This window comes from Canis lupus, chromosome 34 (genome assembly GCF_011100685.1).
Source record: "Canis lupus familiaris isolate Mischka breed German Shepherd chromosome 34, alternate assembly UU_Cfam_GSD_1.0, whole genome shotgun sequence".
Lineage (NCBI taxonomy): Eukaryota > Metazoa > Chordata > Mammalia > Carnivora > Canidae > Canis > Canis lupus.
The window spans coordinates 35621664-35637263 of NC_049255.1; the positions used below are offsets into that span (position 1 = coordinate 35621664).

General features: G+C 35.5%; 2 protein-coding genes across 18 annotated transcripts in view; one reads left to right on the forward strand and one right to left on the reverse strand.

The window, feature by feature from the left end:
- Positions 1-15600, forward strand: part of LOC119867530 — a 115753-nt gene that overhangs the window by 40051 nt on the left and 60102 nt on the right. The window lies entirely within an intron of this gene.
- The window catches only part of SLC2A2 (solute carrier family 2 member 2), a 32020-nt gene continuing 18641 nt past the window's right edge, over positions 2222-15600 (reverse strand). For all 3 annotated transcript variants that reach the window (XM_038583896.1, XM_038583897.1, XM_038583898.1), the window contains 7 exons: positions 15037-15152; positions 13996-14158; positions 13347-13534; positions 10630-10734; positions 7345-7446; positions 6494-6697; positions 2222-6407 (listed from right to left, as the gene is read on the reverse strand). In XM_038583896.1, the coding sequence (XP_038439824.1) occupies positions 6207-6407; positions 6494-6697; positions 7345-7446; positions 10630-10734; positions 13347-13534; positions 13996-14158; positions 15037-15152 (1079 nt within the window). In that variant the 3' untranslated portion in view covers positions 2222-6206. The remainder of the gene's footprint in view (positions 6408-6493; positions 6698-7344; positions 7447-10629; positions 10735-13346; positions 13535-13995; positions 14159-15036; positions 15153-15600) is intronic.

Consider the following 15600-nt stretch of genomic DNA (forward strand, 5'->3'; position numbering starts at 1 on the left):
CTTACCATGGTGTGTTGCCTCAGAATGTTAAACTTTTAGACATACCAAACAAAGGAATACTTGGAAATAATGTTACCTGTGAAGCCTACCTTAATTAAGGTGGCATAAGAAACAGTATATTTTGGCCCAAGTTAGAATATTTTGAATTCAGGCTTTGTAGAACGGGATAATGACCACTTCTGTTTAGCAGACCTTACCCACTTATTTTCAACATGTATTGCTCCTGAGGGAAAGACCATAAAAGTAAAGAAAGTAAAGCATCTATTAGAAATGCAGGAGGCAGACTTATGGCAAGTATCGATGTGGAATTACTGGAATTCAGACATGAGATAGCTATCACAGAAATAAGTATTAAGGGGATCCCTGGGTGGCGCAGTGGTTTGGCGCCTGCCTTTGGCCCAGGGCGCGATCCTGGAGACCCAGGATCGAATCCCACCTCGGGCTTCCAGTGCATGGAGCCTGCGTCTCCCTCTGCCTGTGTCTCTGCCTCTCTCTCTCTCTCTCTCTCTCTGTGACTATCATAAATAAATAAAAATAAAAAAAATAAGTATTAAGGTACTTATTGGAAGTGAAAAATTAAGTTGGATAGAAAGTAAGTCTGATTTGGAAAATTAGTTAGTGAGGACTGAACTTTCCCATGAGGTTATTTATGATAGATATTTTCCATGAATTGAACAAACTAAGAATCTAAATCCAAGTTTTAATGATTTGATCTAAATAAGGCATGTGATAAAATAGAAGAATTTTATTATATATGTGAAAATGTGTAAGATTAGTATTTCAATTCTTCCATCCCCTTCTCAGTGTATCAGATTAACCAAGTTACCTTTATGTGAAAGAATCAGCAATATAATTGATAGTCTTTTAGTAAGCCTTGATAAAACCTTTTTGGTATACTGCTTAGAAACCAAGTGAGGAATGATTATAACAACTGGATAACAAATCCTTCCACAATATAAGTTCTTTGATTTCAACAAAATTCAAGAAGCGTCCAAATGAGTAGTTAACTGATAGGTTATTAAAGTTTATTTTTATTAAAAAACAAAACAAATAAAATATATATGTATGATTAATTCTTATGTGCTTTTTGGCTATGATTTGGAAATAGTTTATGGAATGACTATTCCATCCCTATACTATTGTTTATGAAAACAAGATTTTTTAATACATCTATAATAACATAGTATGATAATAGAATTTATGCTAAACACTCTTTAATTTTAGCAGTAAGAAATAGCTACCCATTAATATTTATTTGATTGAAAAATAAATAACTTGTGCTTCTCATTGACATCAAATGTAAAATAATGACTTTAAAAATGAATAATATGATCAAAACCTGCAATACAGATTTTTTCGTCTTTTGTGTACTATTAATAATCATAAAAGCTAACTCAATACAGAAAAAAAATGTTAAACATTTTGACCTTTTTGATGTGGGATGTTTTTAAACATGAAAATTCAAATTACAGGTATTTTTGTTACAGAGAATCATAATAGAATCATCAAAAAGTTGTTTAAAAGCATATAAATTTGTTATTTGGGATAAAATTCTTTGGGGGAAATGAAAAGGAAATCTGAGAAAAGAGAAGAGTGCAGTAAAATTTCCAATTACTAATATATATGTATTTATATGTATTTTAATGGTTGTGTTGAGTAACAAATTACTAGGTATTTAAATTCCATTAAGTATATAGAGCATAGCAAATTTTAAATATCAATACATACTATATTTAAAAATCACATTCTTTGCAGCTATTTAAAAAAATTTTAGATGTTGACTAAAAACCACTATAGTTTTTTTTTTTTTTTCTATTTTGTTCTTTGCGCTGTAACTATTTGTTTTCAACTTTTATCCCTTTTATGAGAATGTAAGTGGTTGAGGATATGGACCACATTTTCTAAATTTTGTGTCTTTCACAAAATTTTAACAAAGTGTCTTATTCATAGTGGGAGCTCAACTAAATATTTACTGAATGAAATTTTTTATTTTATCAAAGGGAGTCAGTTGTTTTTACCTAGACTTCAGGTTAGTTTTTCCTATTCATTGATGATCAAAACAATTGCCTGATGGAAATAAAATTTGAATTTGAAAAGTAACTCACATATTATCTTTAAAATGAGAATAGGTATAATACTATAAGAAGAAAGTGAGGATATATAGTAAAACAATATTTATTTTCTTAAATGGGGTTATTTTTTATATAAAATAAAGCAACACTTAAGCATTCAGAAATGTATTTATTGACATAAAACTATAGCGTATATATACCCCTAACTAAAACCAGTCTCTTTTCATGATGATTCTTCCTAATGTGCACCAAATTAGAAAGCAGTAAAAACACCAGCAGATGGCTCAGTGTCGTTGACAACACGCCTTTTCTCCTCAGGTCACTGATAGAATTGTAATGAAAAATTATATATTCTATTACACTTTACTCAGCACATCTGCTTAGGACACCATAAGCACAAGATATTGCCAAGCATTGCCTTAGTTGCTGCATATACTATAATAAGCTATCAAGAAGTAGCTTATGCATGCACACTGGTTTACACGTATATACGGGTAACATAAAAAGGATTAACTCAGTGCTCCACTTTGTGGGGAAAACAGTCTGGAGATACTTCACCTCCCTTCTAAGCCTTTGGTATCCATCAGAATTGTATTTCCATAGTTGTAAAATTGACTAAGTTTTGGAGGATTATCGAGAAGGTTTGGTCTTTAGTCCTGTGATCATAATCTTGTTGAATTGCATTTAAATATATAGCATTTTACTCTGTACCTAGTATTATCCAAGAAGTAGTATTACATAGCAACCTTTTAAAAAAACAACATAACTTAGGCAAAAGCAAACCTTAAAAATACAATAAAAACTCATAACCAACTTAGAAATACCAAGTTTGAATTTAGGAATTAGATAGCCTAATATCTCCCTTAATTTTTACCATTCCTTTGTCATTGTGAAATTGTTGCTTCAAGTAGGAAAATATTATCTTGAATTTATATAATTTCTTGTTTATTCAAAAGAAATTTGGAAAAACTTTAAAAAAGAAAAAAAATGGAACTATCTTATAGGTTACAAACTTATATTTTAGAAGTATCTTTGTAAACACTAATTCTAGGTAACATTTATTGAGCACCTCCTTTGTACCAGGAACTCTGCTTAGCACTTTACATTTAATCCTCACCACTCTCTGAGGTAGGTAGTATTACTCTGCCCATTTTACAAGAGAGGTCTCCAAATCAAGTTTCATGGATGGCAAAAGGCACAAGTGGGGACATTCATACCATGGTCTTCCCGAACTGCTTATTAGACCTTGAGCTCTTTGAGGTGGAAGGGGGAGTCTTAGTTTATCACAGTGTATCACAGTGCTGTTTGCATAGAGGAGAAAGTTAGAGAAGACCCTTTCACTGGTGTCATGACTGGGCAGTAGCTAGGTGTAGCAGGTGAGTAGCCAGACAAAGAATTGTAATCATGCTTCAAATAAAGCTAAGAGAAAAATCACATTTGTTAGAACATTAAATATGAAACAAATTCCACAAAAATGATAGAGTACTATGAAAATTAAATGGCCAAACTCACATCTGATTTCCCTATAATTACATCTAATTAATCAATGCCAATTTTATTATTTATTATGATGTATGCAATTGAAGATCTAGGAGTTTCTATTACGTTAAGCTAGTTTCTAAGCTTGTTCCTTTGCCCTCCTATAAAGCTTTAACAGCTTCTTACTTCACCTTAAGTTTTCTTTTCAACTCATTTGTATTTCTGCAAAGAAAAAAATATGAAAGGGAAACAACGTAAAGTAGTTCAATTTCTCTGAGGCAGAAAACTCCAGGCATGAATTTCTGGTGTTTATGCATCAGTGGAAGTAAGTGATTAGATCTTAAAAGTGGTGTTTTGGGTTCTTTATTTAAACTTCTACTAGTTTTAAGATTTTATTTATTTATTCATGAGAGACTTAGAGAGAGACCCAGAGACATAGGCAGAGGGAGAAGCAAGGCTCCCTGTGGGGAGCCCAATGCAGGACTCAATGAGGGGACTGCAGGATCATGTGCTGAGCTGAAGGCAAATGCTCAACCACGGAGCCACCCAGGGGTCCCTAAACTTCTACTACTTTATTTTTTCATAGTAAATGAGATCAGGAATGGCAATTTGATTAAATCACATTCATCACTTGTGAAAATGTTAAACTTCTTTATCATTGTAACTTCAGGCTTCTCAAAGACCACCAGCATCCTAAAGGGAGACAGAACGTAAAGACTGCTAACTCTGGGAAACGAACTAGGGGTGGTGGAAGGGGAGAAGGGCGGGGGGTGGGAGTGAATGAGTGACGGGCACTGGGGGTTATTCTGTATGTTAGTAAATTGAACACCAATAAAAAATAAATTAAAAAAAAAAAAAGAAGAGGACAAGAGCCACATAGGAGCCATTATCCTGCTCCTGCCCAATTCAGAGTCTCCACATTTTTTTTCTAGAGTTCACAAGCTAGCACAAAAGTAAACTACTTAAGCTCATCTTAACTGTGTCCTGAAATCCTAAGTAAAAATAATGTATTCCAAATTGGTCCAAAGGGAATAAAATGCAAAGTGAAAAGAAATAATTTTATGTTGTTTGGATTGTCAAATTATATAAAGGTAAACAACTCTGGGAAAAAACAAAAACAATAAGTGTTTAGCATTTTTCCCCCCTCCACTTATAAAAAGTACTTTTTTAAAAAAGTACTCTGTTTTGTGTACAGTGAAACAAACATAAAAAGGATGGACTCAATGGTCCACTTTGTGGGGAAAACAGTCTGGAGATACTTTACCTCCCTTCTAAGCCTTTGGTATCCATCAGAATTTTGTTTCCATAGTTGTAAAATTGACTGTAAGTAAAAGTCTATTTAATCATCTGTGTGTTTCCAGTTTGCCTACATAGGTAAAACCCCTTAGAACAGCACCTGGCACATAGATAATATACAGCAAATGTTAGCAATAAGATTAGAACGGCTTAGATAGCATCCATATACTGCCGTGACAAAGAAGGAACATCAAAGCGGATGACTGTCTAACCAGGAAAGTAAATAGCGATTTTGATCAAGTCTGAAATTGAGCATTCATGAAGTTTCAGGACCCCACCTTTAGGAATCCTGCAACCCACTCTTTCAACTTGTCTTGAAACATAATTCAGAAAGTATTTTTTTAACAAACAGAACAATCCTTTATTTCAAATTTCCCTTGAACTGCTCTAACCTATTTAGGGTTTGAGGAGATATAAAAATGCCCAACTTAATCACTGTTTGAATGTATTTTACAAAAATGCAGTTGAGACAACCATGCTGTGCTCAATTTAAAAGCAAGCCAAAACAGAGCTCAAAGGATTGAATAGCCAGGAATTAACATAGGTTTATAATAGATATTAATATTAACTGACAACCCAGGCTATATGACTGGTAAAATCTTTTCAGTCTTTAATCTTATAAAAATCATTTGGTCATCAAACAAAGGAATTAATTGTTTTTTTTTTCCGAGTACCAAAATATTTGGTAAACATACCAAAAAAAGTTTTTCTTTATGAACATATCTTAATAATACACTCAATAAACTATTCCACATGAAAATACAGAAAAATAAAATTTTAAACAAAATACAAATTCTAATACAGAAGAAAAATGGTGAGTGGGAGAAATAGAAAAGTTACCAATTTTAACATAAGCCTTATTGCCACTAGCCAAATCTTTAATATGAGGTCTGTGGGTACGAAAATGCCAACATAATCATATTCAAATGTAATGAGTTCAAATGTAAATGAGTTGCAGCTTCAGGTTTCCAATCACATGCTTAATGAAGCAATAACATGATACATTGAAACTGCTTCCGCTTCATGAGAACCTTGTTATAAAGGATAGAGCTAGGAACATTACAATGTAGTTGCCCTTTGGTGTAGTAAAATGAGCGAAACTTTTTAGTTTACTTAATTACAGAGTCTTACTATCAAAAATAGATGCTCTAACTTAAAAAAAAAAAACAAAACTTTCTTTGGAAATATTTGATGACATTTCTGAGAAGAGCCCATAAAAGCTCTCTAAAGAATAATACTTTCAAGACGTAGATATAAAATTCTCAGAGAATCGTCCATTAAAAACACAACTTTCTTCCAGTTTCTGTTCTTGTAAAAACAAACAAACAAAACAAAACAAAAAACAAAAACAGGTTATCTTTACACAGTCTCTGTAGCTCCAAGGAATTCCATTTCCACAGCAGCTTTTGGCTTTTGGGCCAAGCCACGCTTCTTTTGGAACTCTGCTGCGATTTCCTCAAAGGATTTTCCTTTGGTTTCTGGGACTTTGAAAAATGTAAACAAAGTGAAGGCCAGGATCACTCCAGCAAAGAGGAAAAACACATAAGGGCCACAGAACTTCTGCATAGAGAACAAATAGAATTCCAATTAGCGGCTGCTCTCCTCCATCTCTGTTCAGCAAGTTTGCACAATATGAGGCTGCTTACCGCAATGTACTGGAAACACAGAGCGATGATGAAATTGCAGGCCCAGTTGCTGAATGCAGCTATTGCTAAAGCAGCAGTCCGTGGCCCTTGGCTGAAGAACTCTGCCACCATGAACCAGGGGATGGGACCAGGCCCAATCTCAAAGAAACTGACAAAGAGGAAGATGGCTACCATGCTCACATAACTCATCCAAGCCAATTTATTCTGAGGGAAAAAACAAAACAAAAGCAAAAGTGGAGTTGGGATCATTGGCTGCTGCTTCCCTTAGCTAAGCAGGCTCTCACTGAGTTCCGAGGTGACATAGCCCTCTTCCAGACGTATTTATGTGCAAATAATTATAAATTATCCTGGTTTGAGACAAGTTTATTGCAGTCTGAGTCATGTTTAAGTCTTTTGAACTTTGATATAGGAAATCCTCTGGATTAGGATTTTATAGGACTCTCAGTCACTCTGAGCATACCAAGATTGCTAGACAGGATGCATTACCCTCCATGAAGTAGTGGACAAGGGTGCTGGTTGGAGAGAATCTGGTGCTTGTGCTAGGTCACACAGGTAGCCCAGTGGCAGAGCCAGTTTTAGAACCTGAAACAGGCTGACCCCAGAAACTATGCTCTGACCATTTTGCAACACTGCCTCCGTTGGTAACAAGTGTGATTTACTTGTGAATTTTAAGTCTTTAAACCCAAAAAGCAAATCCCCTTTCTCTTTACATTTCTCCTTTGTATTATATGCTGTTCCTCTAGCTTTATTTCATAAGTCAATCTCAAATATTTCGACATAAGAAGCACTTTAACCTGGAGCACAGAAGTGCTATCATATAACCAAAAATCTCAGTGCAAAACTACACTTACCAGTAGTACAAGTCCCAAGGACATGAAGATGGCACACACAAACATCCCACTCATTCCTATGAGAAACAGAGAGCGTCGCCCTGCCTTCTCCACAAGGAATACCTAGGAAAGTTTTAAAATGTTACTGACTTAAATAGTTTTTACTGCCAAAGAGTCACTTTAATTCATACAGCTGGAAGGAGGCAGTTCTATAATCCCGTTTTACAGATGTGGAACTGAGTGGGGAAGTGACTTTTGCCTCAGGTGGCTGAACTTGGTCTCGGTGAGCAGAGGTAATCATAGATACCTGCTTCATTTAATCACATTGATTTGAACAGGCCATTCTGGAGAACGAGCCACAACCTTACCATCACTCTGCAGTTATCACCTGAGTACAATATTAAGAGGCTGTATATCTCAGATCTCTTCCAGTAGGTTTGTTGAACATTTAAAATGGCTCTACATAAAAAAAAGGACATTAACTTATCTTTTGGTAATTATCCTGTTATAAGTACAAGGTTTCATGAACTGCAGACACCTGTAATAGTATAACTGTTGGGTTGTCAGCCATTCTCATCCAACTTTCTCACTGCTAGTAAAGTCAAATTATGACCACTCATCTGGCAACTTACAGAATTTGATCACTTTACCAAATAGATCTGCATTTTTCTGGTGTGCCTAAATATATTTGGTGCTGGAAGTGAATTATCCATTTGAAAAGATAAGACTTTAAAGCAAAAACTTTAAGTGCTTTCTTATCCTAATTCAGGAGATATATCATTGATACCTTTGGGTCTGTGGACCTTTGTGTTAATGGTTAACATTTACCAATTAGTCAAGACCAATGTTTGTTAAATAGACTCTTCCTGCTTGATCCTTAGAATACTGCCAAGGTTGGTGAATCACATCTAAATATTATCTGTCATAATTTCTCACTTCAATGAGTAAATTGGCTTGGCTCATAGATCTATTAGTAAATCAATAGCAATCCAGTACCCTTGAGCTATGGCTCTGAAGATATCTAAGAAACATTTGTGTTCACCTATAGTGAAAGCCCCTTTCACTTCAGAGGTGTTTCACATTTGAGTTTCAAATCACTTCAGGATGATGAGCAAAGAGCCCACACTTAGTGTTGAGAAGGTAGTCGGAAAAACAAGTCTTGTCCAAGTTCATACCATTTCTCTATTTAATTAGACTCTGTAAATATGACTTTCAAAATTGGCTTGATGACACCATGTCAAGCTGTCAAGAAGATAGAAACATTTCTTCAGGAATGAGGGCTTTTACTATGTTTCTTCTGTTTCTGAACAATTATTATTAATAGGATAATAAATTCTAAACTCACTCCTTAAGGATGGAGATGTCTGCCTGACCAGAACCCTTGTCTTTGCTCAAGACCATGTGTGTCATGCAGATCCTGGATGTCTCCTTAGAGTTTAGTAGCTACTGCTTCTCCTCTCAACCCTTCTGTGTCCCCGTTCCTTCCACATTTCTTCCTGTTTTGTTTTCTCTCAGGTTTACAGGCCCTCTTCTACTGGCCCACTAGTGTGGAAGAAAATATGGAATGTGGAAACATAATTCATCATGGAAATCAGAAAGTCTTTCTTTTCCCAAATATTCAGGAAAAAATTGATTATGTCCCTTCCAAGTTGGTGAAATATTAATATCTTATCAATGCATATTCCTATTTGCATATCTTTATGTGAAAGGATACACAGAATTCAATTTAGGGGAGAGAAATGGGGTGACTGAAGGACTATACTTTTTGTACGTTTTGAACCTTAAAACAACTTTTCAAAAATAAGTATAATTAAAAATTTTAAATGTTGTATGTAGTCCTGGAGGGTTAATTAGATGATTAGAGATGATTTTTAAAGTGTCACTTATCTGCTTAAAAACTTTCACAGAATAAAGGGATAGACTCTAAAAGGTCATATTCAAAATAATCAAGAAACTCAAAACTCTAGCTGGGTTGATGGGGAGGGGGGGTAGTAGTTTCCTTTTAAGGCATTTACAGTTTGGGTTACCCAATTTTGACAACCTGATGCCTTACATGGCAAATCCTGTTACATATAAAATGTTTTAAGCATGATCTCTATATTAGGAAAATATGTTGATGTAGGATTTGTAAAAAATATACCTCAGGAGACAAAAGAATATGAGTAGCCTTTGGATTACATCCCAGTAACAGGCCTTCATCGATTTCAAGTGGCCTTTTGGCTTGAACAGGCATTATCTCTAAAGGCATGTCTACAGAATGGCTGGTGCTCCCTTGTTATCTGTTCTCCCTCCTCTTTCCAAGGTCCAGCACTGTTTAGTGTAGTCTGGACAAATCTACTTTTTGATCTAGGTAGCCAGCCTGTAATTTATTGACCACCCTAAGGTAATAGTTAAAAGTCCATGTGCAGAGCAGAAAAACAAGTGACTAGAGTATAGTGAATATAACATGGTGGCCAGCATTGAAAGGCACAAGCTTTTTGAATATCCTGCATTCAAATATGAAAATAAACCCAATTATCCTCATTTTAGAATGAATGACATGAGTTGGGAAGTTTTAGGGGTTTTTTGTTGTTGTTGTTGTTTGTTTACTTTAATTCTTAGAGTGTTTATGTTAAATATTATTGTCAAGATGCTTATTCCTTATATAAGGTATTCAGTCTTGAGAAGACTACATGACCTTTCCCCCTTGTCAGAAAAAAAAATAACATTTCAAAACTAACAACATTTCAAGTTATATCACTTCTATTCCATCTCTTATAATATCACATACACTTGTTTTGCATCACTAGAAGTTATATCCTCGTGAGCTATCTGGAAGCTCTGCCAATTAGCCTAATATCATAAGAATTTGCTGAGTCTGTTTAACTCTGTTATAGGCATAGATATCTGTTACAGAAGACCTTTTTTTAAAAAAGTATTTTTGCCAAGACATCAGGATAAAAAAAGAATTTCAACCATGGAAGGAGAGGAACCTAGGTAGAAGACCCAATATTGATAGAAATGACAACTGTCACCTGATCCCAACAGATTCAAGTACAGAGCAAAGGAGAAGGAATCCAGGTATTTACACAAAGAAGTCTTCTTTGCCCCAAGTGAGTTATTAATCTACAAATGTGTGACTACATGGCATCCCAGCAAATGGAGACAGCCAGTGATCCACCTGTTCAGCTCTGCTTACTGATTTATTTTACACCCAATATATGTAAACAATAAATCACTAGTTGCTTCTAGCTCACAAGGTACCCTCTTCCCCCCCACTTCTGAACTGAGGAACAAGCAGCATATTTATCTAGGGTGTTAACTCACAGACACAGCAGTGAAAATCGTGTTGATGGTACCAACTCCAATGGTTGCATAAACAGGTTCGCTGATTCCAGCTGTCTGGAAAATGCTGGTTGAATAGTAAAAGATCTGTAAAGTAAGCAATTTAGCCTTAATAAAGAATTCTAGCACTGATAGCTTGAAAGGAAGAAATATTTTAGGTTGTTTATTTTTAGTTGTTTCTACTGAGCCATGATCCCTAGGACACCCTAAAGGTTTTATCTCTCCTCTTCTTACAGCCAATGAGAAACCACTATCAATCTTTAGTATTTAAAACTTCTGATTGCTTAAAATTCTCCTTAAATTCAGCTGAAAGCTCTGAATCTGCATTATCCTGACATATACTTTTTTAATTTTTAAGTTTTTTGTTAAGTTCTAAAGTATATACAAAAAAGTACACCCAATGTAAGTATACAGATTAATTTTCACAAACTGAACACACCTGTGTAACCAGTGCGCAGATCAAGAGTAATTTATTTCCAATCCTCCAGAAGCCCCCAGAACATCCCCTTATTTTTCCAAGGAAACTCTTCAACTTCTAATATCATGATAAATTTTACCTACTTTTGTACTTACTATAAATGGAACCACACAAAGTGAATTATTTGGTATCAGGCTTCAACATTATCTTTGTGAGAACCATCTATATAGTTGTGTGTATTTGTACACTGTTCATTATCATTGATTAGTTTTTTTAGTATTAATATACCACTATTTATTACCCAATCCACTACTGATGGATATTTAGCTAGTTGTCATTTGGGCGAATATGAATGGTGCTGCTATGAACATTTTAGTACAATCCTTTTGATGAAATACGTACACATTTACATCTAGGAATAGAATTACTAGACTATAGTGCATGCATATGCTCAGCTTTAATAGATACTGGCAAATGATTTTCCAGAAAAGTTGTATCAATTGACACTCTTACCAATGTGCATAAGAATTCTGGTTGCTATTGTTTTCAATCCAAAATTTTTCACTAATCTCAGTGAACGTGGAGAAATCTTCAAAATCTCTCTAATAGTGTTTATTAATAATTATGTTTTTACATGTTTTGTAGGCCTTTCTGTCATTCTGTCATCTTTCATTCTTTCTCTACTTAACAAATCCTGTTCCTGGCACCTCTTCTTGTACAGATAGGGCTAATGGAGAAGGACTGTGCAGATTATGCTCACTGAGGAGTATCTTACAGCACATTGCACACTATCCCACATTTTTAGGCTGCCCAACAGCCTCAGTTCAACATTTCCTGGATGCCTGTAAGTCAGGCACTGGGACAATAGCTAAAGCAGGGAGGTTCAGAAAGATTAAATATTGTTCCTTTGGATATACAGGCTGAACTAATTTGGTCTCCAAATGCTGAAGTTCTGTAAAATGTTAGATTGAAATGAACATCTAGGACCCCTTAAAGGAGGACAGAGATGACAAAAGAGTAGTATTCAGTGTGTTGAGTGAGGTTCAGGTCTCCTTTTGCTTCAACTGATGTAAATTACTTTCTTTACCTCTCCCAAGGCTCTGCCCATCCACAAGCCACCCCCTTGTGGATCTGTGATTGGCTCATTATAGAGGAAGCCCAAAGCACATTTTTAACAGCAGTATAAGGGGATAAGTGATTTTTTTAAATCTAGTTTTTTTAGCAAATGCTTACTTTTCTTCTTTTAGTAGCTAATTGTTGCCAGTACAACAATTTTAGTCTGTGTAATACAATGATTTCAGTTCAAAACGTAAAAGCTAGCTAGTTTAATATTCAGTATGTTTTCCAGTCATGTCTGGTCTACTATCCTCAGTCACCAGTTTCATGCCAGTTCACGCTACTATTTATTTTGTTTGCTGTCTCCTCAAATAGAGTGAAAGTTTCTTGCATGGCAGGAAACTTTTGTGCACCTAGCTATTTGGTTCTATCTATCTATCTATCTATCTATCTATCTATCTATCTATCTATCTTCTATCATCTATTTATTTAAAGTAGGCTTCACATCCAGTGCAGAGCCCAATGTAGGGTCTGAACCCACAGTCCCAAGATCAAGATTAACAGTCCCATGATGCTCAATCAACTAAGCCACCTAGGTGCCCCTGGTATAATTGGGTTAAACAGATATTGGAGGTGGGGGGTTGGTGGGAGGAGGATGCCTGGGTGGCTCTGTGGATTAAGCATCTGCCTTCTGCTCAGGTCATGATCCCAGAGTCCTGGGATTGAACCCCACGTGGGGTGTCTGCTCAACAAGGAGCCTGCTTGTCCCTCTCCCTGCCCCCACTCATGCTCTCTCTCTTTTAAATAAATAAAATCTTTAAAAAAACAATAAAAATACATAGATAAAGGGAACCATGAATTCATTTTGCCTAGGCTATCAGAAATCCTAAATTTGCTACGCAACTCCAGAAGCCCCTTGTAATTTAGGGCGTTTTAAAAAATAATTACTCTCTTTTTCCCTCTTTTGTGTTAATTATGATTTTTGCCTTCCATCTTAATAGATACACAGTACCACTGATTATTGACATTTCAAAAAACTCTAAGCCAATTTTAGGAAGTGGATAAGGCAAAACAAAGAAAATTAATGCTTACTCAATATCTGTTTATTATAGTAAAATGTGATGTCAACATTTTAAAATGCCTTTTTGTTATTTAAATTCATACCCCTTTCTTTCTCTATTTTAATTCACTTTGCTTTTAATTTAGAGAGTATTCTTAAACTTACCCCATTGATTCCAGAAAATTGCTGAGCCAAGTGCAGCATCAGTGCCACTAGAATAGGCTGTCTGTAGCAGGAATTGGTGAAGAGTTGAATTATGGAGACTACTTGTTCACTTGATGCTTCTTCCTTTTCTTTTCTCATCTCAGCGATGTCTTTGGTAATATCAGCATCTCCTCTGAGTCTTTTCAAGCCTGTCCCCCAAAATGATCAGGTTGGCACAACTCAGGTCAAAACAGAGTAAATTATAGTTCCACATAGCCCTTTCTATTGCTTTACAGCATAAGTGTTGGCAATCCTTTTTGTTAAGTTAAATCCTGCTTTTAAATTAAAAAAAATTGGTTTTATATAATGACCAAACAAATCCCTGATCTTTATTATCATAGAAGCATAATGCAAGTAAAAAGCTTTTAGAAGCCTCTGGTTGAGTCCAATACCCTGCACGTGGGGTTTCCTATTTGGGCTCCAAGTGTTTAAGGGTTTGAAATGGCATGCATGAATCATATTGAAGTGGTCTTTCACATTCTTCTTACATGTAGTCATTGACTTCATCTGGAAAACCCTCATACCAGCTTAACCAGTAAACATTCATGTACACTGCTTTTCATTGGCTAATAATTCCAAAACACTAGGAAGAAAAAAAAAACAGACTTACTTTTCTTTGCTCTGACTTCTTCGTCCAACTTAATGTAAAGGTATCTGGGGCTTTCTGGACAGAATAGGAGCAGCAAAGACTGGATGATGGCTGGCACACCAGACAAACCAAGTAGGATATGCCACTGCTCATGATTGCCCAGGATAAAGTTGAGGCCAACAATCTGAAAAGGCAGGGAGGAACCATGGCAACTGCACAACACTTTGGGTCTGCCTTCTGTAACCATTTGTTGAAAAAAGTACATTGGTTATTTAATAGTAATCCCTGATAACTTTGATTCAGGTATGGCCAAAGTAGAAACTATTAGTAGCATGTCTTACCTTAACTAAGTTTGAGACTGTTTTATGAAAAGTTCACTTAGGTTTGTTTTCATTAACTTATGTGGGCCATTTAGGATGGGAAACAACTAAACTTTTAAGAACACATTTGACATCTAAAGCAACACCAAAAATCATGTGTAACTTTGGACCTTAAAAAATTTCTTCTTAGATTACCTAGAACTTAAATAAAATGGGATTACATAGAACAATTATTGTAATAAAAACCAGCTTTGTCATCCTTAATGCAGGGGTTTACCCTCTGATAATCTTAAGCTAGGGATTCTAGGTCTCTGAGTCCATGGGATAGAAGGGAAGCATAGAGCCAGCTGAACAAAAAACTGCTATGGTAATCATATATATGTTAATTTTCTAGGTAAGATGCTCAAACAAAGGAAACCCAAGCAATCAAAAATGTGAAATTTTCTATTGTTTGAAATCTGCACAGAATAATTTAATTCTAGACTAGCTCCAGAAGTTCAAGACCTGGCATGTTGGGTCATCTTTAGTGCCAACCCTACCACATATCCAAGGGGAGAAGTGAGGAATGGAGTACTAATAATTTAGCTTTGAGCTAAAGAGCCTAAGTTTGTATAGCATCCCCACTCCCAATAGTGGAACTAGTTTTTTTCCTCTATGTTGGTCTACCATGAGAGTGGACTGTTAAGGAGGGAAAAGTTGGATAAAACAGAGGATGGGTGCAGTAGGGGATGGGAGTTTTTACCTGACTAATAAGAATGCCTGTGACAATGGCCAGCTGATGAAGGGTACCAAGAGCACCTCTGAGTGTGGTTGGAGCAATTTCACCAATGTACATTGGAACCAAGCCTGAAATTAGTCCTGCATAAAACATGAACATAAATGTGAAAGTGCAGCCAGGACTATCTCAATAACAATAACTTGGTTTAAGTATAATCAATATCTTAACTGAAAGTCCCTTTCTGAGTCTGTTGGAAGGAAGACCCCTTGTCCCCAGTCATAGACAAGTTTATGCAAAGAATATTTGTTGATAAGACTTGAATGAGGTTGTAGTTGGATATAGGAATAGAAAGAAATGGTTAGTCATGGATTTACCAATCACTCATAGCGTGGCCTTATTTAGTGAAAAGATGTTAAAATTGATTTTACATCATAATGCCTTAAATTGTCTTCAGAAAAGAGACTAAAGAATGCTCTAATAATATTCTTAATCTAAACTCATGGTATCACAGGAAATTAGAACATAGGCCAATCTCTTTACTTGATAGAGATGAGAAACAGTTTATCCAAGATCACAGAGCTTTAACAC